At 39.5% G+C, this 27,375-nt stretch overlaps 1 protein-coding gene, 1 long non-coding RNA gene and 1 other non-coding gene across 4 annotated transcripts; 1 reads left to right on the top strand and 2 right to left on the bottom strand.

Annotated features, from left to right (window-relative positions):
- Positions 1-1,930: 1,930 nt before the first annotated feature.
- LOC139081512 (uncharacterized) lies at positions 1,931-11,329 on the bottom strand. The gene is made up of 2 exons (XR_011536661.1): positions 11,197-11,329; positions 1,931-2,540 (listed from the first exon to the last, which is right to left on the bottom strand). It is a non-coding gene; the product is annotated as an uncharacterized lncRNA (long non-coding RNA).
- TRNAE-CUC (transfer RNA glutamic acid (anticodon CUC)) lies at positions 2,010-2,081 on the bottom strand. The gene has a single exon. It is a non-coding gene; the product is annotated as a tRNA-Glu (tRNA).
- A 6,628-nt stretch (positions 11,330-17,957) lies between the features above and the next one.
- Positions 17,958-22,401, top strand: HJV (hemojuvelin BMP co-receptor). Of its 2 annotated transcripts, XM_070607578.1 has the most exons (4): positions 17,958-18,218; positions 19,483-19,669; positions 20,080-20,657; positions 21,132-22,401. In XM_070607578.1, exons 2-4 carry the CDS (start codon positions 19,549-19,551, stop codon positions 21,753-21,755), a joined length of 1,323 nt encoding a protein of 440 aa, XP_070463679.1. In that variant the 5' UTR covers positions 17,958-18,218; positions 19,483-19,548; the 3' UTR covers positions 21,756-22,401. The 2 variants fall into 2 exon arrangements, with proteins under 2 accessions (XP_070463679.1, XP_070463680.1); XM_070607579.1 differs by lacking the exon at positions 19,483-19,669 and having other exon boundaries at positions 17,979-18,218.
- Positions 22,402-27,375: the final 4,974 nt, after the last annotated feature.

The raw sequence follows: 27,375 nt of genomic DNA on the forward strand, positions 1-27,375 counted from the left end.
CGGTAATCTGTGAGTCTGTCTTCATATGAGGACTAGCTCATTAAGTTTTGTTCCCACAATCTCTCTCCTATTCTGAGATTCATGTTAAGAGAAATTTTCAACACAAAGTCAAGGGAGAAAAAAGAGCAGCTCTCTAGGATTTCTCTTATAATTATATTGAAAATTCTATGGTGGTTTCATACTGTTTCACAGGTTTAAGGAAAGTCAATTCTAGTTTATCATCGTTTCAATGGGGCCTCTGAAATCCAGTGAAACAGTTAAGGCCTTATTCCGGGAGTTACCTCTACACATTTCGTTACGCATATGAGAGTGTTCCGTAGGGCAAATGCATAAAGGTAATATAATTGCAATTGAAAAGATATACACATTTTTCAGCTTTGGATACATATTGCCAAATTGCTGTGTGGAGAGAGATCATGAATTTTCACTATTCAATGAGTATTACCAAATTACATCAGTCAACTGGATATCGTCATTCTTTTTATCTTTGAGAAAGTGCAGGATAAAAATATGGAGGCTCATTTTAATTTGCATTTACTCTATTACTATTGAGGTTGATCATTTTTCATAAACTTACCAAGTATTTGTATTACTTTTGAGACTTACTAAGTCATATGCTTTGTCTATTTTTCTATTGGGTATTTATATTATATTTGTATTACTGATTTATACTAGTTTGACATTTGTCTTTTAATATTATTTATAGGATTTTTTAGATAGGCAGAAGTTTTCTGTTTTTATGTAGTCTAATCTGTCAGTATTATCATGTATGATTTCTGTCATTGCTTTTATCTTGGAAAAGTCTTCTTCAGCCCAATATTAGGATAATTAATTAGGATAATTAATTACTAATTTTTTTCTAGCTTTTTAATTGTTTCAGTTCGTGCATTTAGTTCTTCAATCCATTTAATATATGGTATGAGGTAGTAATCCCATTTCTATGAATTTATCCTAAAAAAAAAATCTAAGAATATACCCAATGATGTATCTACACAAATGTTCCTCAAAGTGTTATTTGTAAAACCAAAGTTTTAGGTGGGAGCAGGAGAGAGAATACTAAAAGTCCAGAAACAAGATTGATTAAATCCATTTTGATGAAAATCGACATCATTTTTAAAAAATTATATTTACATTGTACATTGCTGGTGGGAGCATAAAAACCTCTAAAGAGGGCATATTGGCAATGTCTATGCACAAATGCACATACCTTCTGAACCATCATTTCAATTCCTGGACATTTACTCCACACGTGCAAAATGACATACGTACAAGATTATTTATGGCAGCACTGTTTGTGATAGCAAAGGATTAGAAATAACCTAAGCGTCCATCAACAGGAAGCTGGTTCGATTAATTATGGGACATCAATACAATGGAATACTACGTGCCATAGAAAAGAATGAGGAAGCTCCTCATGTCTAATCTGGAACTATTTCTAAAATATATTGTTAAGTGAAAAATCCAAAGTGTAGAGAAGTGTGTTTAGATTGCTATCATTTGTGCAAGGGGGGGAGCTTATTTAGATATATCGTGTACTTGTATTTGCACAAAATACATTATAATTACAAAACTTAACACTGGTTGCCTTATTAGAGGAAAACTAGATGGCAGAGGTGAAAACTAGGTTTATGCCTTTTTTGCATATTTGAATCCTAAACCATGTAAATGCATTACCTTTTCAAAAAAATTAATTATTGAAAGAAAATATGTCGCTGAATATTTATTTCCACTGGAAAGTGTTTGAAATACATTAACAAAAAATAGCTGGTCATAAAATAGTATGTATACCATGATTCCCTTTTCTGTTTCAAAAATTGGATGTTAAGAGTTATCGTTAGGTGATAGAATTGTGAGCGATTTTTTTTCTTTACATTTTTCTGCATTTCCTGTATTTCGGCTTTGGGTGGATGAGGGAACTGACTGAGAGAAATAACGTTGTTAAAAGGATTTTATTAAAAACTAAAAAGGGAAAACGCCTGTAGAAAACTAAGGAGGGGGAAAAAAAGTCTTTCCCTGACCGGGAATCGAACCCGGGCCGCGGCGGTGAGAGCGCCGAATCCTAACCACTAGACCACCAGGGAAGCTAGCAACTTCTTCCCTTAAAGAGTATATGATTCCAACCAAATGTGGTTTCGACTGTGCGTGTTATCTCAACTGCGTAGGTTTTAAGATTCTTGACTACTGGGTCTTCCCCACGTCGAAACTGCTTCCTCGTATTTCTTTTTTGGAGTGGAAAATCTGTGAGAGAACTCCCAAGCGTGGCTCCCAGAACTGAGCGACAATAGTGTACACACGATCACAGTCCCCAAGACCAGAAACCAATGTCAGAAGAAAAACGCGAGAGTGCTTGCAGTGATTTCCTGAATTATGATCAGCAGAAAAGTAAAGGTCTCCAGATGAGGCTGTGCCAAATTGACCAGGAACTCTTCTTAAGAAATATGAAGTTCGTCGCATGCGTAACACTAGGAGATCCTGGTCTTATAGCAGCTTTTTGGTTTTTTGGTTTTTTCATCTCATGTGAATTTTGACCAAACTCTTGCCTAAAACGAATATTACAAACAAGAGAAAGTCACTCAGCCTATGGGTGCTTGGTGGTCAGGAATATCTGAGCGTATCTCGCCGGTGGGAGACTAAGAGAAGGGCAGGGTTTTGGAGCTCTAAAAATTTTAAATATGAAGAAGAGAGATAGTGACGAGGAAAAAAAAGAAAATTAGGGTACATGCCTTGACTGAAGGAACTTTTAAAACCATACCCATCAATGTATGCAAACTAACTTTATATGAGAGAGAAAAGAAAGCAAATGTGGCAAAATGTTAACAATGAATCTTGCAAAGAGTAATTGTGTCCATTATTTCACTCTTTCAACTCTTCCATAGGTTTGAAATTTTTAAAAATAAAAAGTTGAGAAAAACAAAACTGAAACAATAAAAAGCTTCCTCTCAGGCCTTCTTTGGTCAGATGACTGCAGTGTGATTAACTCTCTGCACATGAATTAAAACAGAGTTTTCTTTGTTCCTTTCCCCCCCCCCCCACCCCCACCCCGCCCCGAGGAAGATTGGCCCTGAGCTAACATCTGTTGCCAATCTTTCTCTTTTTCTTTGGTATGTGAGCCACTGCCACAGCATGGGCACTGACAGATGAGTGGTGTAGGTCCATGCCCAGAATGGAACCCTGGCTCTGAGGGCAGGGAACTTAACCACTAAGCCACTGGGGCTGGCCCCAAATAGAGATTTTTAAAAGCAACCCCTATACACACTAACATCAGAAAATACTTTTGATAATAAATGAAATTGAGAATTCCAAAAATTGAATCATCAATGATGTGTACATATCAGCAGCACCTGACAGAAAAACGGGTGGTAGGATATGGGGTATTTGGGGTGGAGTGGGGGGGAGGTGTTTTGCTTTGCTTTTGTTAATGTTGTTTAAAATGTTTACATCAATGTTAAAATGTCGTTTAAGAAAAGTGTGAATCCTCGAGTCATCCAATCTCCACCTTCCTATGGGTTTAAATGCCAAAAATTAGGGGAAAGGGTAACTAAATGCTAGACATTTATTTTCACAAAAACCAAGTAATCTTCTTGTCACATGTCACCAAGGAGCCTAACAGAGCCCACTTCCTTTTACTCCAGCTCTGTTCCCACAGAACAGCTACTTGTACCCTGAGGCTGAAAAGAAGTATCTAATCTTCAGAGCAACATCCTGGGATTGTACCTGGGGGTGGGCACAAGGTAATATAATTTATGTCTCTATGTCACAGAGGAAATCAGCCTCCTTATGTTTTGGTCAACAGTCCATTTTCATCTATTATTCTGCCACCTGCTGGTAATTTTCCATAGCAGATGAGAACATAAGAAGAGAGCATGAGCTCTGAAACCTAGCCACCTTTCTCAACATCAAAGCACCAGGAGAAATCTCATCCTCAGGACAAGATTAAGCCTCTTCCAGTTCCTGGCACCACACACCTAAGGATAGATGGGCGAGGAGTTCTTTTCATTCACTTTATTCCATGTTCTATTTTCTTTTTCCATTTTTCAAACATTTAGATTATGTGCTACACTAGGTATTAAAGATACAGAAATTTACTTAAAGAGCTCACAATCTAGTAGAAAACCAAACAAAAAAGTGAATAAAAGAAAATGGATCAAGGAAGATTGAGTAGATGTACTTTTCCCTATTCCCCCTGCTAATACAACTAAACCCCCTGGATACTGCATATAAAACAAACGTAAGAGACTCTGAAAGATGGAGAGAAAGAGGAAGATCAGCTAGGGGCCTCACAACCCAAAGAACCACACAGTGGTGATTTTCCTGGGTTTTTCTTTTTGCCTCATGTATCCCAAAGTTGGAGCTAAAGAAGTCAGCAAACCTGGAAATGCCAATGGGTGTAGCCAAAACAAACAAACAAACAAAAACCCAACAAAAGCCTGCTCTCTCTACCCAAAGGACCAGGAAAGAGGCAGCCTAGGAAAACAGAAAACTTTTAGGTCTTTAGAACAACAGGTCTAGTCCAGCCAAACACCAGAGAAAGAGCTGTCACTCACCTCTACCCACGCCAGCAAAGGCTGGATGGGGTGCCTAGACTTCCACCCTCACCAGGCCTGTAAGTAGGTGTTCCTCCCCTTCCCTGCTGGATTGGTATCACAGGAGACTTAGTAGAGAGTCCATACCTTCACCAACACCCAGTGATAACAAGGCCACCCCCATCCCCTAGTGTCAGTGGAGGCCATGTGAGGAGCAGTAAGGAGGCACTGCAACCTCTCCTAGCCAGGTTGGTATTAGTGGAGGCCTGGTGGGGAGCTGGAACTCCTACCCCTGCCCAGCAGTAATAAGCAGCCCCGCCCCTCAGGTGTCAATGGAGGCCAAGTGAGGACCCTGGACTCCTATGCCTACCTGTAACAAGGCACCCCCCCCCCCCCGCCACCATTTCCTCTGAGTAGTATCAGAGAAAGGCAACAAAGACAGAAGGTTTAAATAAGATCAAGTCCAAAATGTCCAGGTTTTAATTAAAAAAACACTCATCAGACCAAAAATGAGGAAGATGTCTAACTTAAAACAGACAACACCTAGATGCCAGAGCTGTTAGACTTATCTGACAAGAATTTTAAAGCAATTATCACAAAAATGTTTCAACAAGCAATTACAAATGTGAAATAAATGAAAAATAGAAGGTCCTAGCAAAGAAATTAAAAGTTTCAGCAAAGAAATAGAAGATATAAAGAAGAAATGGAAATTTTAGAAATAAAAAAGACAACACAGAAACCCTCCATGGATGGGCTCAACGGCAGAATGGAGGGGACAGAGGGAAGAATCAGTGAACTGGAAGTTAGAACAATAGAAATTACTCAATCTGAAAAACAGAGAAAATAGAGTGGAAAAAAAAGAGCAGAGAGTAACAAGGACTTGTGGGATTAAAACAAAAGGTCTAACATTTGTGTCATTGAATTCCCAGAAGGAGAAGAGAAAAAGAACAGGACTGAAAAAAGTACTAAAAGTGGGCCAGCCCCATGGCCAAGTGGTTAAGTTCGTGAACTCTGCCACAGTGCCCCAGGGTTTCTCGGGTTCGGATCCTGGGTGCGGACATGGCACCACTCATCAGGCCACAGTGAGGCAGCATCCCACATGCCACAACTAGAAGGACCCACAACTAGAATATATAACTATGTACTGGGGCGATTTGGGGAGAAAAAGCAGAAAGAAAAAAATAGATTGGCAACAGTTGTTAGCTCAGGTGCCAATCTTTAAAAAAAAAAAGTACTAAAAGAAATAATGGCTGAAAACTTCCCAAATTTGGCAGAGGGGTAAACCTACCAATTAAAGAAGCTGAGCAAACCCCAAAGAGGATAACCCCAAATAAAGTCATGCCAAGACACATCACAGTCAAATTGCTGAAAGCTAAAAACAAGGAAAAATCTTGAAAGCAGTGAAAAATGACACCTTACCTGTATGAGAAAAACAATTTAAATAACAGCAGATTTCTTATCAGAAACTATGGAGGCCAGAAGTGACACAAAATTTTTCAAGCACTGAAAGAAAAGACTGTCAACCTAGATTCCTATACCCAGTGAAAATATCCTTCAAGAATGAAGGGAGTACAACTTAACAACAAAAAGACAACGCAATCAAAAAATGAGCAAATGATTTGAACAGAATTTCTCAGAAGATATTCAAATAACCAGCAGGCACATGAAAAGATGCTCAATGTCATTAGTCACTAGGGAAATGCAAATCAATACCACAATTAGATACCACTTCACACATTCCAGGATGGCTATACTTTTAAAAAATGGAAAATAACAAGTATTGGTGAGGATGAGGAGAAATTCAAACCCTTGTACGTTGCTGATGGGAATGTAAAATGCCGCTGCTGTGGAGAACAGTTTGGCAGTTCCTCAATAAGTTAAACATAGAATTAAACACAGAATACAACCCAGTTGATCTCACTCATAAGAAGAAGATAAAAACAACAACAAACAAACACATAGAGACAGAGATTGGATTGGTGGTTACCAGAGGGGAAGGGGGGAGCAGGGAGGGCAAAAGGGGTGCTTAGGCTCACATGTGTGGTGAAGGACTATAATTAATTTTTGGGTGGTGAATATGATGTAATCTACACAGAATTCGAAATATATTATGATGTGCAACTGAAAGCTGTATAATGTTATAATCCAATGTTACTGCAATAAAAAGATAAAAAATAAATAAATAAATACAACCCAGTAATTTTATTCCTAGGTATAAATCCCAAAGAACTTAAAACAGGTACTCAAATAAATACTTGTACATGCATATGCATAGCAGCATGCTATTCACAACAGATAAAAAGTAGAAACAAATGGTTAAGCAAATGGTAATATACACATACAATGGCATATTATTTGGACATAAGAAAGAAGGAAGTACTGCCATGCTACAAGTGGGATGAACCTCAAAAACACAAAAGAAGCCAGACACAAAATGTCACATATTGTATGATTCCATGTATATGAAAGGTCCAGAATGGGCAAATCCATAGAGACAGAAAGCAGACTGGTCATTGCCAGAGGGTGGGGAGTGACTGTATAATGGATACAGGGTTTCCTTTTGGAGTGATGAAAACGTTCTGGAACTAGATAGTGGTGATGGTTGCACAACATTTTGAATGTACTAAATGCCACTGAATTGCACACTGTAAAATGGTTAAAACTGTGAACTTTATGTTATATGTATTTTGCCACAATAAAAAATAAGTGAAGGGGATATCCTAGCAAGATTTTTTGTAGATACAGACAAAGTTATTTTAAAAGTTATATGGAAAGGCAAAGGAACTAGAATAGCTAAAATAAATTCTGAAAAAGAAAAATTCAGTGGGAGGAATCAGCTTACCAATTTTCAAGACTTATTAAAAGGCAACAGTAGTCAAGACAGTGTGGTACTAGCAGAAGGATAAATACACAGATCAATGAAACAGAATAGAGAACCCAGTAGGAGACCTACACAAATATGCCCAACCGATTTTTTTTACTAATTGTGCAAATCAATTCAATGGGGAAAGAATAGATTTTCCATATACACTGCTGAAGAAATTGGACATCCTTAGGCAAACAAATAAAAAGCAAACAAAAAAGCCCTCAACCTAAGTCTATACCTTATAAATTCTACCTCAAAGTGGATGGCCAACTTAAATGTGAAGAAAAACCTTTTAGAAAAAAAAAAAAATAGAAGAAACTCCTCATGATCTAGGTCTAGACAAAGACTTGACATCAAAAGCATGATCTATAAAAGGAAAAACTGATAAAGTAGACTTCATCAAAATTAAACACGTTTGCTCTGCAAAGAACCCTGTTACGAGGCTGAAAAGACAAGATTGGGAGAAAAATATGTGTAAACTACATACCCAACAAAGGACTATTATCTGGACTGTATAAAGAACTTTCAAATTCAACAGTGAAAAAAACAATCCAATGAGAAAGTGGTCAAAAGATATGAAGGGACATTTCACCAAAGGAGTATACAGATAGCAAATAAACATATGAAAAGATGTTCAGCAGCATTAGCCATTAGGGAAAAACCACAATTAGATATCACTACATACCTATGAGAATGGCTAAAATTAAAAATAATAACAACATCAAATGCTGATGAGAATAACACAGAGAAACTGGATCACTCATACATTGCTCATGGGAATGTAAAATGGTACAGCCACTCTGGAAAACAGTTTGGCAGTTTATTAAAACAAAATAAAACCCGAAATAAACAATTTCCATATATTTGCATTCCTGGGCATTTATCCCAGGGCAATAAAAACTAATGTTCACACAAAAATCTGTACGTAAATGTTTATAGCACATCTATTAATAAGAGCCAAAAATTGGAAACAAGGCGGATGTCCTTCAACAGGTGAATCATTAAACAAACTGTGGTATGTCTATACCATGGAATACTACGCAGAAATAAAAAGGAACAAACTACTGATACACACAATTTGGATGAATCTCCAGAGAATTATGCTGAATGAAAAAGCCAATCCCCAAAGATTACATACCGTAACCTGTTTATATAACATTCTTAAAACGACAAAACTATAGAAATGGAGAACAGATTAGTTGTTACTAGATGTTAAGGTGGGCATGGAGATGGGAGGGAAGTAGGTGTGGCAACATGAGGGATCCTTATGATGGAAATGTCCTGTATCCTGATTGTATCAATGTCAGTATCTTGGTTATAATATTGTACATAGTTTCACAAGATGTTACCATTGGGGGAAACTGGGTAAAGGGTACTCAGGATCTCTCTGTACTATATCTTACAACTGTATGTAAAGATACAATTATCTCAAAATAAAAAATTTAATTTATGTTTAATGGGTAGAGAGTCTCAGTTTTGCAAGATGAAAAGAGTTCTGGAGATTGGTTGCACAACAATGTGAATGTACTTAACACCACTGAACTGTACACTTAAAAATGGTCAAGATAGTAAATTTCATGTTGTGCATTTTGCACAATTAAAAACTTTTAAAAGAAACAAATTTAATAAAGAAAGAACAATTTTACAAACAAATAAAAATTAGAATTGATTAGGGCTAGAGAAGAGGTAGTCCTTTGTTGGGAATGAGAAAAATTGCAATTAATTCCACCAGAGGGAGTGAAGAAACAGAATGACTGCAGCATACCAGTAGCAATCTAGCCTTAGAAGTGATGATATCGCCTCTCCAAATTATTTAAGACTCCCTTTTACGTGGAGCTTCAAGATCCGTCTGAGCCCCTAACCACTTTATGACATCAGATTTTCCCACATAATGCCAGACATCAATCTCAGCTCTTCCTATTATCATTTCCTGTGTGCGTGGACACTCCTTCCTTCACTCTCACTTTAGGCTAGTGGTTCTCAACCTGAGCAGCACATGAAATGACATGCGGAGTATAAACAAAAAAATCCTGGTGATTCAGTCCCATCCCCAGAGGTTCTGATATAATTGGTTTAGGGTATAGTCTAAGCATCAGAATTTTCTAAAGCTCCCCAGACAATTATAACATGCAGCCAAAAGTGAAGAGCCACTGCTTTAGGCACTGGAAAGTGCACTTTTTCCGGTAAGCACTATATTACATTTGTCTTGCATTTGACTGTTATTTTTCATTTGTGTATATTTTGTCTCCATGTCAAGACCGTAATCTCCTAGAAGGCCTTAATTCTATCATTTATTTCTAGCAAATGTCGTGTTTAGTGAACACCTGAAGAATTGAACTAAGCCAACTAGCTAAGAATGTTCCTGGCGTGGCAACAGGATCCAAGTTCATTTTGGTTAATTAATATAGTTCAAATTCAAGATGAAACAGGGAAAGGAGATAAAATCTAACATTTGGGAGAATGGCAGACATTATTCCTGACATAACAGTGGTTAAAGCACAGGCCTAAACAACTGAAAAATTTTTGCCTGATTAGCAATAAATGTCTGAGGACCAAAAAAAAACCACACAAGGCATTAGTCATCAACCCTAATCACTATTCATTTCTCATGATGAGTTCTTCTACCAGTCCAGTTGGATTTTGTCCACAACATTTATCACAAGTATGCCAACAGCTCTCCAGGAGATGGAGGACCACATGTGTGCTAGAGTCCAGAAATCAATCAGAAACACCCAAAGTCCTTCTGAAGAACAGTCTAGGTGAACATCTCCAGTGTATAAATAAAAATCCAGCAGGTAGACCCAAAGGGGTGGTAATTCATACACTAAAGTTCACCCTACAGTATCTCCTGGACTCCGGTAATTTGGAATAATCCATATATAAGGGGCTTAAAATACCTGATACTTTGAGGAGATATCCTGCTGTGCAATTAAACAGCCTAAATGTCCCCTGTGCCCAGCCAATTTCCAAGTTCTGCTCAGATGAAGGGACAGGGTAAGTGCTGGAATTATAAAGACTTTTGGCATCAGAAGAGATACCTTAGATCAAAAATATAATCTACTGGTTTTTCAAGCCATTTTAGTAATAGAATCCTTTTTTCTAATGAAATCATACCCCAAGTCCCGAAGTGTAAAGCAGCTCAAAGCAGAGCTGCTCTGGTTTGGATAGGGGTGTAGGGAGTCCCTAGAACACTTGGAGCAGGGGTTTGAAATCCAAATTCCACAGGTGAAGGGGCTGAGGGTTACCTTTGTGTGGCCCTGTCCTTGGGAGGCTCCAGAGAGACATCAAGTACATGAATTAAAAAGAATTAACCATCTGTCTTCTATGAAAGTGTTGGGAAGGTCATGTCCTTAGCTCCACAGAAATAAACTGTTTCTAAAGCAAGGATCGTCCATACAGTGAAAAGACCTGCTAAGCCAGTTTAGGTCATGGTAGTGTGAGACTACCTAGGATTGAGAATATCTAGCAGTATTCCTCAACCAAAGTGGTACCACCTTCCCTGGGGGCCTTTGGAAATAAGTAGGGGCACTTTTAAAATTTACAATGACTGGGAAGGCAGATGGCACTTGGGAGGGGAGGGGAGACGAGAATGCTAAATGTCTGGCAGTTCCAGAGGACAAAGAATTATCCCTCCCATAATGCCAGTAGGGCCCCATTTAGAAACACTGAAGGCAATGGAAGCCTGAAAGATTTAGGTTACTTTACACTCAAGGTCCTTACCACACACCTCAATATGTTCTGAACCCTAATCTCTCTCTTATTACTTTCACTGCCTCTGCTCCACCCTCATCAGTTACTCACACTCACCTTCACAATCAAGAGAATAATCCTTTTTTCAGATGTTAGAAGTTCTGCAACTCCCATGGAGGCCAGGAGCCACTGATGGCTGGCTCCACAAACATAACCAAAACCATGTGAAAAATAATAATGGCTTTTTAACAGTGTGCCTAACTCTTCACGTGGTCAGGATGTTGAACACACCACAAAGGAAACAAGAAACATAAAAACACTTTATGGCAACAAGACAGAACTGAGTTCTACTCAAATAGTTAATAGTTTTCCCCTCTACAAGACCTCAAGATAGAAATTAATAAAAATAAATAAACAAATAGTCCTGAGGCTCCAGTAAAAACAAAAAAGAAGAAAAGAAATTAATGTAAACCAGATAAACAAAACTAAATCTATGAGGGTGTACACTACAGTGGATAGTCTTCAGCAACTCAAGTATTTTTTAGAACTATTTGATGGCCAGAACAGAACTGCTTCAAAGGCAACGTGAAATACCCTTGGAGCAGGAAGAGCAGAATCCTCCTGCCTATGGTTCTATTACTGCTTTGAGCTGAGTATTGACTGATTTACTCAAGGGTGATTTAGCAAGTGTCCACCTTGCTCTTACTGCTACCCACAGCAAAGAGGTGGCTCCCTGGTGGTCTAGTGGCTAGAATTCAGTGCTTTCACAATAAAGAGAAATCATGTCTTGTCTATTCTAGCCCTCTAATAAGAGGTATAATGGTTAAAATTATCAAGTGCACATACTTGAGCATTTTTCTGAGGACAGGGATCATATCTTTCAGATTTTGAAAATGAGTCTGTGAGCCAAAAAAGTTAAGAACCATTGACTTATAAACTCTCAGTCCCAAGTAATCTCACACTGCCAACATCCTAATCAGTTTAACAAAAGGAAACCCATCTTTTACTGCATCAGCAGTCTTTGATTTTAGAAACATTTTATTTTTGGAACTCTCATTGTAATACAGGGAAATGCAAGCACTGCTTTCTTCACCTTTCCAGGAAATGACAAAAACATCAAATGTGTGGGTAAAGGTGGCACAAAGAATATGTCTTTAGGTAATAGCTCCAAATGAACAAAATGTCAAAAGTTCAAGCTATGAAAAATGAATGCCTTTTTATTTAATTTAAATTTAAATTCACATTTCCAAAAATATTTCATTTGCTTTTATTTGAACTTTAATTTTTCCAAAACAGATTTGACATGACTTGCAAAAAAATAAACACCTTACATGTAACCAAAAACAAGCATAACAAAAAACAACTAACATAAAAATAGAAAGTTCAAAAGCTATAGGAAAGACAAAATATATAGGAAAAACCCAAGCTAATATAAATACTATAATTGAGCATTAGATTTTCCTCTGAACTTCTAAACAGTTAAAACAAAAAGAGAAAGGAAATGAGTTGTGTAATTCTCATTGCTTCTTAAAAGGAAATATATCAAGCTGCCAAAAAAGGTAAACTTTTCTCATATGGTAAATTTATCAAGTAGACCCTTATACCTGTAACAACTGAACACCATAACGACCATCATTTGGTTTATCTGAAATAAATTTTGAAAAAAGCATCTTGTTTCCTTGTTTTTTCATTTGACACAAAATAAAAGAGGCTATCAAATGATTATCTTCTATTTTTTCAGCATACTGCAAGAAGTTAGGGGTTTAGTAATATAGTTTAAATAAGCTGAAACACATAAGAATTTTGTTGAACTCCTTCCATATATAGAAGCTGGATGCCAGCCTCTCTTCTCACCACTTAGTGATAGGCCCATTCTCCTAGCCAGCATTCTAATTTGAAGATCTAAGGACTGTTTCCTCTGTTCTATGTCTCACATCCCTGTCCAAATCTGTACCTTTTCTGTTTTCTTTTTCATCATCTAAACTCAGCCACCTGTGAACCTATAAAAGACGCTATAATGCAAAGAGTATTGGCTTCTGAGTCAGATAAATCTGGACTTGAATTAGACAACCTTGGACGAGATGGTCTCTGAGTTTCAGCTCCCTTATCTGTAAAATGGGCATAAAATCTACCTTTCAGAGTTGTTGTAAGGGTTATAAATCTCATACATAGCATCTGGCACCAGCAGATGTTCAGCAATGCTATTATTTAAACTACTTCTATTATGATGATTACTCTTGTCCAGGTAGATCTATTTTATTGTGTCTCATGACAATGCTCCCTACCCATTTCCAAAGCTTCTCTCTTATTGTAAGGCCAACATAATACCCTCTTGCTATGTTTCTCCTATCAGTTAACCTTGTCTGTTCTTTCAAAGATGATTCTACCCTCAGCTACAGGTGGGATTTTTTATCCTAGTACCAATAGTATACAAATTAGTAGTTGTTACCAGCTCATTTCACTACCTTTCCTGTCACAGCACAGCTTCATAACACTGAATGAGCATGCAGTAACTTAAGATTACAATATAAATGACTCCAAAGGGGTAAAGGAGATAAGTCTGTAAATGGGATGGGAAAGATTTAAGGACTTGAACCATGCTCCAAATTATTGTGAGTGGTGCAACAAAGAGTTAGTGACCATCTTCTAGAAGAGCAGGGAAACTTCCTATCAAGGGCCATGGACTTATAGAAAACAGACTAGTTTAAGGCCTCATTAGGAAGAGAATCATAAAAGAAATGATCTCACCTACTTAAAAAAAAAAGACATTGTCAAAAGTAGTAAAAATTAGTCTCAAGAACAATATCTGAGCATCAGCAAGTCCTATAGCTTTATTTGCAAAATAGATCCCAAAGCTGACCACTTCTCAATGTTTCCATGGCCACAGTCTTAATCCTGCATGGCTTACTCCACTTCCACTCTTCCCCCTCTCCAAAATCACTTTCTACAGAGCAGTGAGAATTACCTGGTTTTAAATTTTAGATCATATTATTATTGTGTTTTGATTTATACTTTTCCTTTTTTCTCCTCCTTTCTTGTCTTGTTTTTGACTAAGTTTTTGTCTTGTTTTGTTATTTTAATTCCCTTTTTCTCCTCTTTTGGTTCAGAAATAACACACTATTTTTTTCCATTATTTTGGTGCCTACCCTTACAATGCATTCTTAAATCTTAATCTTAATTAAAGCATAAATCCAATCAATTTTGACGTATTTCTCCCAAACAATATGAGAACCTCAGACAGTTTTAATTACATTCATCCTGTTTTATGTTATTATTGTATTTTTTACTGCCAGACACATTTTAAAAATACAGTAATTGTTTAGATTTAGCCACACAATTTTCTTTTTTTACCATTTCTTCTCCCATCTTAATATATCCTTCTTTGCTCAAAATCATTCTCTCTGTAGTAAATCTTTTTAACAGTTCTTTTGATGAGGATTTATTGGTGGTAAATTCCTTCAGGTTTTGGTTTGTTTGAAATGTTTTATTTATTTTTAATTCTGGAATAATATTTTAACTGAGTATAGAAGTCAAGGTTGACAATTATTATCTCTCAGCTTATCAGACCTATACCACAACTGTTTGGAATAAAACAGAGACAAGATCACTCTGCAACCACAAAAATAAGCAAACATCCCCTCTTCTAACAAGAGTAATTGCTGCTTTTTTGCTGTTGTTTTAACCAATTTCAGCTCCAATCCCTCTTTAATCCTCCCACCTCCTAGATAAAAATTTAGGCACCCAATCATTGAAATGCCCTTGCTTCTTGACACTATTCAATCCAAAACTGGCCCTCACAATTCTGAACTCTAGTTCAGAATCATCCAACAGAAACCCAAACTCTATAAGAGGTTCCTCCTAACTTTCCCTTATTGAAATGGCCCCATAATTCCACTGCAGCATTCTCTTCCTTGCTGTAGTAAGTCAAACAAACCCAACTTTTTTGAATACAGGTTTGTTCCCAGTGGTGTTTGGCCCATGGGCTTTCACAAGGACCATGGTCAAATTGCTCCAATAACCTCAAAGGGCCCACAGATGACTTCTGACTTTAAAATGTCATTACGGAAATTTTCAAACATTTACCAAAAAAAGAGACTAGTATAGTGAATCCCTATGTATCCATTATCCAGTTTCAACAATTATCATGTTTCATCATTACCCCCACCCACTTCTCCCCTGTCTTGGATTATTTGGAAGCAAATCCCAGCTATCCTATCTTTTTATCTGCAAATATTTCAAGATATGTCTCTAAAAGATAAGCACTTGTTTTTTTAAAAGTACCCTTTATTGCATCAACAACTTTAACAATAATTTCTTATAAATCACCAAGTATCCAGTAAGCGTTCATCAGCATTCAAATTTCCCCAATTGTCTCATAATTTTTTTTTCCTTGATTTAGGATCCAATAAAGTCCATCCTCTCCAGCTGTTTGATGTGTCTATAAGTTCCCTCTCTATCTTCTTTTCTTCCCCCTGTTTATTTGCTGAAGAACCCAGATCATTTGTCCTGTAGCATATTCCTACAGTTTGGATTTGCACCTCTGATACCTCTGAGGTATCATTTGATGTCTCTTGTGTTTCCCGTAAATTAGTAATTAGCTCTAGTCTAGAAGTTGATCAGATTCAGACTGCAAGGCTACTTCATAGGTGGAATTGTGTACTTCACCTATGATCAGAAGAACATAATGTTTGTCTCTCCTTTTGTGATGGATAACAGCCATTGTTGATCGTTGCCTAGATACCTTAATTCATTAGGAGTTACAAAATGTTGATATTCTAATTATGCCATTCCTTCTTCATTCATTTGCTGGAAAACTTCTATAAAGAGAAACTTTCCTCGTCTTGAATTACTACAGGAAAAAATAGGATAAACGCTTGATTCTTTCCAATTACTAGCAGTTTTCAAAATAATGAGTTGATCCTCTAGCATTCTCCAACAATGACCAACGAGTTTGTATTTTTAACTATCATTGTGAACTCACAGTTTGAATATATTGGATATGTTTAAATCCATCACAGAGATTATCCTTTTTTTTTTTTTAAAGATTTTATTTTCCCTTTTTCTCCCCAAAACCCCTTGGTACATAGTTGTATATTTTAGTTGTGAGTCCTTCTAGTTGGTGCATGTGGGATGCTGCCTCATCATGGCTTGACGAGTGGTGCCATGTCCGAGCCCAGGATCCAAACTGGCAAAACCCTGAGCTGCTGAAGCGGAGCACGTGAACTTAACCACTAGGCCACAGGGCCAGGCCCAGAAATTATCCATTTTGACATTCAACTTGTCCCATCTTTGGCCAGGCGGAACTATTCTAGTTGCTTCTGAGTCTTTTTGATACACTCCTAATAGTCTTTGAAAGCTTCCTTGTTTATCTTGGACAATTCTTGCCCCATACTTGAAATTTCTCCAAGGAGTTCCTGTTAGCAAGAAAGGGCATTTAGATAGCTCAGTTTGGACACTAGGGGCGTTCACTGCTACTGGGTTATTGTTTCTAGGCCTTTGCAGGATAAAGCTAGAAAATGTTTTAGGACAAAATACAGTTTAAATTCAGAATTATACAGTTTTCAGTTGACTTCTTCAATCAGAAATCTGTATCTCTTTTTTCTACACCAAAAATCCAAGTTCATAAAGATAGTAACATTATTACTCATTTGTTTTATCCCACAATCTACCCACAATACTTTCAAAACAACAATAACAACACTACCACCAACAATATGACTACTTTAAAATATTTTTGCATTTCTTTTTGTCCTAAGAGTGTATCCCATTTGGGATGTCATAGTCAAATTATTGTGCTTTAAAGTCACTTGAATAGTTTGGTTGGGGGCATTTTACATTTTTGTAAAAAAAGCCCTTGTGATATGGCCTCAGGTGGTCGAGAAAAAACTAAGTTTGTCATATATATATATGCAACAAACAGTTTTTTCTCATATATATACAAAATAAAGGGAAGAGTACTGTGTGGGCCTCTAGATTTTGAATTAAATGTAGAGTCAATTAATGCAGATCCCTTACTGACACTGTTTGGAATCAGCCCTTGTGTTAATTTCACTTGGCAAGTACTAAGAGATGATGATCCCAGACGCTTATGGCTGCAAAAATATGACATGGCTAAATTCCTTGGTTGCAATATCTTTAAAGGTCACAAGATTATGTTACTCCACAAAAGTATCTTTCTGAATCTCTTTTTCTCTCAGTTTCTCTCTCCAAGTCCCCCTCCCCTGTGGATTAGTAACTTACAAAAAAATTCTATTTCTATTATTTCTTCACCTCTTTGCCCTTGCTAGCCTCCTCCCCCAGCAACTCAGGGGCTTTTTACTGCTTATTGGTGAGAGTGAGGGAAGGGGAATTGCTGTATAAACTAAGGGGATGAAAATGGAGGATAGGGGGATAGACAGCTGCAAGGATCTGAGCTGGTAGACTGAAACAAACCCTCATCCTAAACAACTCAGAGCTCAGATTTCTTCTCTGGACAGCTGGCTTTTTTAGTCCTTCTGAAATACTCTGCAAAAATGGGGGAGGGGCTGTGAACTGCCTCTGCTATGGACCTTATTTAAAGTCAGCTACCTCCTAGATATGTTCTGTAGAAACTAAATGCAATATACAATACAGCAGGGATGAGGATGAACAAAAGGTATACAATTGCCCACCCTAATTTTTAAAGGCCAGGAGCTCATTATTGACAATGCTGGAGGGCTGCCTGGAGTAGGCAGTGACTAGAGTCATATAAGCTAGAACTGGCTATCTGACTTCCCTGTAATATTTTTGTCTCCCCTCCCCCACTTGGCACCCTATACTCCATATTCTTTCTAATCTTCCTACCCTCCCGACTCCCCCACAGTCCCACACCCTACCCCCACCAACACTCCTGGAATTTTGGACTTAGCTATTTTTAAAACAGTCAACTCAGTAGCCACCTCCCTCCCCCGCTCAGCTGTCCAGTACTCCGGCCAGCCATATACTCTCCCTTCCCCCCATACCAGACCTTCTCTGGCTCCCTGACCTCAGTGAGATTGCAGCCGGTCTGAGGACCTGGGGGAGACATGGAGAAAGAGACGGGGGATCCCCTGGCTGGAGCTGACCAACAGAGTAGGCAGTCATGGCTGGAGAATTGGATATCAGTTTGACTTCTGGAAACAGTAAGTGAAAATGAAATTGCAGTTCCTTTAATAAGCTTTTGGATTGAAGTTAGACTTTCATAAAATTACGACACATATGTGGATGTCCCTGGTCCAAAAGCTAGGATCTCTTCCATACTAAGGCATCTCAATTTCATTTCTCTTTCTGTCTTATTTCTTTCTGGACTCTGGCCCCTGGCCATTTGAAGTTTAATCCTCAGTCTCTCCTTAAGTAGACTTTGCTCACTCCTTACCTTGTTACCTCAAGACTTCTGATGAAATCTGCTTCTTTACAAGGAGTTTCCCACAACCTTTATTCTGTGGTTTTCTCACCAAGGCCAAACATAACCTCAGATGATTAGTCACTGATACCCTTCTACCCTGCCCCTCCTTAGCAGTGCCCTTCACATTGGACTTCCAATGGAGGCTACTCCTTGTAAATGACTTCTCCTCATAACTTTAGTCCCACCATCCTATTCTCCCTCTTGCATGACTCTTCCCCCAAGCACATCCTTACCCCAAGACAGGAGAGCCCCTCTCCAAGCCCTCTCCTCATCAAAAGACTGAGAACTTCTGAATTTGCAAAGGGAAGATTAATGAAAAGAGTGGTTCTTAAATCAGGTTTGGAAAATTCAAGAACTGTTGAGTCAGAACAAACAAACACTGATTTGCATGCTTGGTTTGCATCCCTTTATTCCATGAGAGAGAGGGATTATAATTGCAGCTCTTTAGAGTAGATGAAAGAGATTGGTTTCCTTTTCATTTGAATACTGATGTTCTAGAGAGAGGATGGGTATTCCACCCTTACTCCTTCTTGCTGAAAATTCTGACAAAAAGGAGAAAAAGAAATGAATGACCCCTGGAGGGTGTCCCCACCTGATGGGGAGGGGCAAATAAGAGATATGTTTCTGAAGTATTTTCAGATCCTAATTCTATTGGGGAGTCCACTAAAATGACTGGGATCTGATCTATCCCTATGATTCCTCCTTTTTTGATATTTCTGCTGTTTGGTAGTTCAGATGTGGCAATCCAGTGGACTCTGCTCCCTGAGTCCACTCAACCTTCCTTCCACTCCCACCTAGGGGTATTGCATAAGGGACCTGAAAGTGGCCACAAGAGGAGGGCACAGAGGCTTAACAGCCACACTTACAGTCTGGGGAGCCCTTTTCTCCCCAAACTCCAGTCTGCTCATTCTTTTCTTAATCTCCCCAGATCCTCTTCACATCATCCTGAACAACCTTCAACTCTTCTCTCTCCCCATGCCCAGACAAATTTCTTTTTTCAGTCCCTTACAGGACGTCCAGTCAAAATTCACTAGGTAGGAGGGTCATCAGCTGGAAAGAACCGGAGCATGGGGGGACCTGGCTGGATAGGTATGGGGGATCCAGGACAGTCCCCTAGTCCCCGGTCCCCCCTTGGCAGTCCCCCAACTCTAAGCACTCTCACTCTCCTGCTGCTCCTCTGTGGACATGGTAAGGAAGGGCTAGGGAAGGGTTTGGGGAATCTAGAGGGTAGGCTGCTATGTAGGGTGGGCATGTGAGCATGTGTGAGTGAGAAGAGATGGATGCTGAGGAGTCTCCGTCATTTGCATCACTCTTAAATGGGTATATTTTGTTTCCCATTCATCTTGGCGAAGGGTACTGGGAAAGTCCTTGATGATGGGAAGAAGAGATATAGCCAGCTTACACATTTTTAGCAAGACTGAGCGAGGACACGACTAGGAAGGGGCGGGGGGGGGGTGGGGGGGGGAGGTGGGGACTGGAGAAGGCCTTCAGCTGGGTTTTAGGAATGGCTGGAATCCCCTGATGAGATTTGGGAGAGCATACTCAAATGGAGCAGGGATCTGGGGACCACCTCACAATCCTCTCCTTTCTGTCCTCAGCTCATTCTCAATGCAAGATCCTCCGCTGCAATGCTGAGTATGTATCGTCCACCCTGAACCTTAGGGGTGGGGGTTCATCAGGAGCGCTTCGAGGAGGAGGAGGAGGAGGAGGAGGCCGGGGTGGAGGGGTGGGCTCCATCGGCCTCTGTCGAGCCCTCCGTTCCTACGCGCTCTGCACTCGGCGCACTGCCCGCACCTGCCGCGGGGACCTCGCCTTCCATTCGGCTGTGCACGGCATCGAAGACTTGATGATCCAGCACAACTGCTCCCGCCAAGGCCCCACGGCCCCTCCCCCACCCCGAGGCCCAGCCCTTCCAGGCGCGGGCCCCATCCGCTCCTCTGGCCCCCCAGCCCCGGACCCCTGTGACTATGAAGGCCGGTTTTCCCGGCTGCACGGTCGTCCCCCCAGCTTCTTGCATTGCGCCTCCTTCGGGGACCCCCACGTGCGCAGCTTCCACCACCATTTTCACACGTGCCGTGTCCAAGGAGCTTGGCCCCTGCTGGATAATGACTTCCTTTTCGTCCAGGCCACCAGCTCTCCCGTGGCATCGGGAGCCAACGCCACCACCACCCGGAAGGTGAGGGACTCACCCCAGGTGGTAACCATCCCATTCCCGCTATTCCCTAGCAATGCTTCCTATTCCCTTTCTTCCTCAATCGCCCCCACATTTTGAATCACTCCTTCCTACCAAACACTTACTCCTGTAAATCACTTTTCCTTGGTGCGAATTTCACTCAAATGCAGAAAACACTGAAGAGAAAGCTAGAGAGACAAAAGCTGAAGACCCCTGGGTTGAGGAGTTACAGCAGGGAAACTTATCCTTCTCCTGTGGGAGTTGCTGAGATTGAGAACAAAAAGGAGAGAGAAGGGTTGACCAGGGATGAGGCAATATTGCAACATAAAGAGAAGAAGGGATCAAGGGGTGAGAGCCATAATAAGCCTTGTATCTCTGCCAGGATCATATCCCTGTCTATGTATGAGGCCTAATTGAGGGAAGGGAGGTGGGATTCACTGAGCCCAAAATGAACTGTTTTCCCTCTTTCCCTCACAGCTCACCATTATATTTAAGAACATGCAGGAATGCATTGATCAGAAGGTCTACCAGGCTGAGGTGGGCAATCTTCCTGCAGCCTTTGAAGATGGTTCTATCAATGGAGGTGACCGACCTGGGGGCTCAAGTTTGTCCATTCAAACAGCTAACCTTGGAAGCCATGTGGAGATCCGAGCTTCCTATATTGGCACAACTATAATCATTCGGCAGACAGCTGGGCAACTCTCCTTCTCCATCAAAGTAGCAGAGGATGTAGCCAGGGCCTTCTCAGCTGAGCAGGACCTGCAGCTCTGTGTTGGGGGGTGCCCCCCAAGTCAACGACTCTCTCCCTCAGAGCGCAATCGTCGGGGAGCTATAACCATTGATATTGCCAGACAGCTGTGCAAGAAAGGGCTGCCAGTTGAAGACGCTTACTTCCATTCCTGTGTCTTTGATGTTTTAATCTCTGGTGACCCCAACTTTACTGTGGCAGCTCAGGCAGCTCTGGAGGATGCCAGAGCCTTCCTGCCAGACTTAGAAAACCTGCACCTCTTCCCCTCAGATGCCGGAGTTCCTCTTTCCTCAGCAAGCCTCCTAGCCCCACTCCTTTCTGGGCTCTTTATTCTGTGGCTTTGCATTCAATAACTAGGCCAGCAATCCTATGACTAGTTTAGAAATGATTTGGGGATAGAGATTGGCAGGGAAGAACATAGAGAATCACTGAAGGAAATAGTGGGGACTAGGGAGACACATGAAACAATGACATTTATCCAGAATCAGATAAGGCTGCAGTCCAGGGTGGAAATGATGACAGAGTAAGGATTCTGGGCAAGGTTTCTGCATTCCAGACCTCTGTAGGGGCTCTTCACCAATTTTCCCAGTCCCATTTATAGTAAATGAATTGTTCCAGACCATCTACTCTTGAGATCACCCCTCAAGCTTAGAGTTTATAGGGGTCCTGATTATGCATAGAAAACTTAAGGGTTGAGACTTCTGAGAGGGGAGAACTGAAAGAGGAAGACATGACCATTACCCATAAGAAACTCAAAATCTAACGCCATTTTCTCTTAGAAGATGGAAAGAGGGGGAAATGATCAAGGAAAAGAATCTATTTGATGAATATATGTGGGTAGGATGTGTTCTGCTTTCTTGGTTCAGAAATGAAGTGAGGGTTGTCTGGATCTTAGATGAAGGGAATCTCTGCCTTTGGAGAATGGCACAGAGAGGAAAGAAGCTATCATCCCCACCCCTAACCACTCTGTTATTAAAGCTATGAATTCTTCACATCCTCCTCTGTTGCCTGTGTTGAATCTCTTTACAGATGCTTGAAATGGAGTAAAGGATTTGTGTTCACTCCACTGAAAGAGGGCTCAGAAGTAGCAAATATTGTTTGTGCCCTCAGGAAGTTTACATGCTATTAGGGAGACAAAAGTGACCCACATGGAGTGATGTGTGTAATTAGCCATTAAATTCTATGGTACCATGAATTCAGATTGGCAGATGGTTGATAAGAACTCGAGAAATAATAAGTAATAAGTACAGGAGATGGGTTTTGAAGTGACCTTTGAAGACTGGGTACAATTTGAATTGTTAAGGACCTTCTAGGCAATGGAAACTATCTGGAGTTATGCATAGATTCACTGAGGAAACCAGCAAAACTCAAATGAAGCAGACAAGAAGTAACAGAATAGAAGGGTAGATGGGCAGAGGCCAGATTATGAAGCACCTTGAAAGGGGGTCCAAGGAGTTTAAATTCAATTAACAGCTAACATTTATTGAGAGCTTAAAACCTGCCAGGCAATGTTCTAAACACTGTTAAATTATTAATTCATTTAATCTTTACAACTGTCTATGGAAGGTAATATTCTTATTTCTATTCTTATATAAAGAAACCGAGGTACAGGAAGATTAAGCAACTCACCCACAGTCACACAGCTAATGAACAATAGAGCCAGGAACTGAACCCAGGCAGATCAGCACCTGAGCTAACATCTGTTGCAAATCATTTTTTTTTCCTCTTCTCCCCAAAGCCCTCCCGTACATAGTTAGTTGTAGGTCCTTCTGGATCTGCTATGTGGGATGCCGCCTCAGCACGGCCTGAGGAGCAGGGCTAGGTCCACCCCCAGGATCCCGCCCAAGCAGAGCAAGCAAACTTAACCACTTGGGCCAGGCCCTCCAGAACCTTAACTCTTAATCACTACAATACTGTCAAGGAAACAGAGCCATTAAAGATTTTGGTTGTGGAGCTGGGCAAGAAAGGGGTGCTGCAGCAGTGGCTGCCACTACAAGAGCTACTTTCTTCTTCTGTCATACGAAACCCAGAAGGGAGAGCTGGTGGGGGGCGGGGGTGGGGAATTTGAAGGAATCTAGTTTGCCGAAGAAAAGACAGGGAATAGAAACTGTTGTAGTCTAGGATGTTCTAAAGTAACAGTGCCACACTGAACAAAATGATGAAGGAGGTAACTTTTATATTCAGTATTTTCCCCTTTTTTCTGGTCTCAGTCTCCCCCTTCAGGTACCCAATATCTAGAGCCTGCCCTCCCTGATGTAATCATGTATTAACCCTTATCTTCCCCCACTTCTCTCAGCCTCACTCACGGGACCATACTCCCCAAGAACAGAAATACATACACACTGGTCAGTGCTTACCAGACAGGTGTCCTCTCTGACTGCCATTTCAAATTTCTCTTGCAATTCTTCATGCCCGTATCCCTCCTCTCCATCTCCTCTAAGGACCACAGCCACTCTGACATTTCCTCAAAGCACAGTCTCTGTACTTTATGAAATGACAGTTTGATAATAAGAAAACAATCTGGTCTAATGGAGGAAAAATATCCAGGGCTGCCCCTTCACTTACAGATAACACAGGCCTTTTAACTCAAAACATCTTTTTCAGAAACTGCTTGTTATATTGATTCTCTTAATTCAAAAGAGTAACTTTATTCCTCAAGTGTGGGAATTTCAAGTAATGATTTCATGGCCAACTGGTGAATGAGGTTCTTTTATGGCACCTGTCATGTAACAATGTTTCCTTTGCCCAAACTTAGGGTTAGCCCTATTAGCAATGAAGTATTTAAAAATGTATGGCTTAAAATAAGCACAAGAATAGATGCTCAACATCATTACTCATTAGTGAAGTGCAAATCAAATTAAAACCACAATGTGAACACACTACACATGTACTAGAATATGGTCAAAAAGATTGCCCATATCAAGTGCCAGCAAGATGTGAAGCTCTCACATGCTGCAGATGGGAATGTAAAACAGTACAACCACTTTCTAAAATGGTTTGGCAGCTTCTTTAAAAGTTAAGCATACACTTACCATACAAGCTAAACATTCCACTCCCAAGCATTGACCCAAGAGAAATGATAACATGTGTCTGCACGAAGACTTGAATATAAATGTTCATAACCGTTTTGTCTGTAATAACCAAAAACTGGAAATTGGAAACAACCCATTAACAGGCAAATGGATATACCAATTGTGGTAAATCCATACAAGAGAATACTACTCAGCAATAAAATGAAATAAATCGATATACACAACAACGTGACAAATCTCGAAATAATAATGCAAGTGAAAGAAAATAACAACAAAAAAGAGAACATACTGTTTGCTTCCATTTACATAAAATTATAGAAAATGCAAACTAATACATAGTGGAAGTGAAGAGATCAATGGTTGCCTGGAGATGGGCAGAGAGAGAGAGGGATGGTTTACAAAGAGGCATGAGGAAACTTTTGGGAGCAACATATTCATTATCTTGATTGTGGCAGCAATTTCATGGGTACACATTTGTCAAAACCCATGAAGTTATACACTTTAAATATGTGTAGTTTATCATACATCGAGTATACCCAATAAAGCTGACATTGTAAAAAAATGAATAGCCCACCTTTCCCTCTTCCTTTGGTGGATCAAAGGCTTAGAATCACCATAGCGTAAAAAAGAACAATAGAACAGACTTTCCTTCTTCTAGGAAAACACAGAAAAGAAGAGGATGATGGGGCAAGGGAAGAGAATATGTAACGAGTTTATATTCTCTCCTCTACTCCTATCACAAGGACCATATTCCTTCCTCCAAATTGTCACTCTCAAGGTCAGAGACCATAGAAAGGACATTTTCTGGTTTAAAAATATCAACCCTGTGCCTCATAATTTTCTCATTCCACTCCACTAACAGACAGCAGGTGGCGTTGGTGACTAAAAAGAATTACTTAGTGAGGATGGGGCAAGTCTCCAAGGAAAAGAAAATTAATTTCTTAGATTATCTGATATGTTGATCATTTGAGAGAAAATATTAATAAGCATTTGACAGAATTTGCATTTCTGAAATAAACTGAAGATAGGTGCATAGTAAACTAAATAAATTATTATAACTTCACAACAAACAAAGGGTTGTTCAAGACATAAAAATATCAAAATACACTACTTGGCTCTACAATAGATATTATTTACACGGTGATAATAAAGTAAACACTGACTATCAATTTAGCCAAAATTGCGATATAACTGTATTGGGAGGATAAGTAAAGAGGAAAGGGAGGGTAGAGATACAATGTGATGTAAGATGCTTAAAATTTCAATTACTTTAACAAAAAAAGAGTAGATATGTCTAATATTTCTAAATTAAGAAAATAAGAAACACATAATTTAGAAGTATGAAGTAAATACCAGATGAAAAGTTGGAAGACACTATCTCAGTAGAGGGACTTAAGAACTGCTGTTTTTTTGTGTAAACATTAAATATTATGTGATTTTAACTACATTATACTACATTACTTTGACTTAAAAAAGAGAGGGCATTTCTACCTTGGCCAGTCCTGAGCTTTTCCCCTTAACTTCCTGGACTTGTGACCACCTCAACCATTTCTCAGATCCACTCAACCCCTCCCTACCCGCTTCACTCTACCTTCTAACTCCACGGCAAGTTCCTTCCTACATTTCTTCTCAAGGAAACAGACAATTTCCACCGTCCAGTAATTATCGTTCTCAAGATGAGTGCCAAGAAACTGCACCAGCACTAAGGAAAGAAAAGAAGGCAGAACTTTAGAAAATAAAAGCCTTCCTCAATTTTTCTGCCTACTCCCAAACCAAATTATTCATTATCCTCCCAACAATTGATAGGAAGAACTAAATTACATATGTTTCCTGAGATAAAATTTGTGTGTAAATGGAAGATGGGCTTTGAGAAAGTGAAAGAGAAATCAGGAAGGATAACTAGATTCTGCCTCTACTACAAGGCTATTTCGGAACTATTCTTTGCTATTGGTTCAAAGAACCAATATTTTTAAGATCAAGGGTTTCGTGTAATCAGTCTTTGATACAGCACTTTTCTTCTACTCTTACCTCTGAGGAACTAGGTAAGTCAAATTTTTAAAAAGTTAATCAGCCTCTGCATTCTGCTCTCCCACCCCACCTCACCCAGCCAAGAAGTGAAAGGCCTTTTGTTAAAAATATAGCGTCTGAAACAAAATGTTCTGCCATGGTTTTATTTTTCTCTTTATGGAGGTCACTGCCCTGCATCTACCACAACCAAGCCTAAAACCTGAAGGGGATACCATCAGTGTTGGAGAAGAAACCAAAATCAGAAGGATGAGCAATGGGATGGACAACATATGCCACACATTAGCTGATCAGGTGAAAATAATCGTATGGATTGATTTTGACCCTTCTTTAGAATTTCTGAAGCACCTAAACTATGCCTAAGGCACAAAACAATGTGGTTCCTACTTTCAGGGAGCTGAGTTTAGTGGGAAGGAATAGACAGATAAACAGATAATTACAAGATAAATGATCTATATTCTTAACATACAGAAGTATGTTCAACATGCTGTAGGAATACAAAGAAGGTGACAATTAAATCTGCTTGTAGAAATCACAGAAATTTTTACAAAGGAGATGACTTTTTTTTTTAAGGATCAGAGATGCTCTAGTGGAAAGATCTTTGACCATAAATCAGATGAAGTTTACCCTAGTTGTGTGAACTTGGGCAAGTCACTTGAGCTCTCTGAATCGCAATATTCCTTTCTACAAAATATCTGCCGGCCTATATAGTGAGGATCAAATGTTTGTGCAATTGCTTTATAATACACATGTATAGTTAGCTCTATGGACACTATAAACTGCTATTAACAAAGAAAGTATTGTTAAATGTCAGTCTGGATAAAAAACAGAAAACTGTTTTAATATGTAGTTTCTTACTCTCAGTCATGAACACCATATTGCTTCCTCTGCTCCTTTCTTCTCATGATTAAAGAAT

Source organism: Equus przewalskii, unplaced genomic scaffold, assembly GCF_037783145.1.
Source record: "Equus przewalskii isolate Varuska unplaced genomic scaffold, EquPr2 ChrUn-12, whole genome shotgun sequence".
Taxonomy (NCBI): domain Eukaryota; kingdom Metazoa; phylum Chordata; class Mammalia; order Perissodactyla; family Equidae; genus Equus; species Equus przewalskii.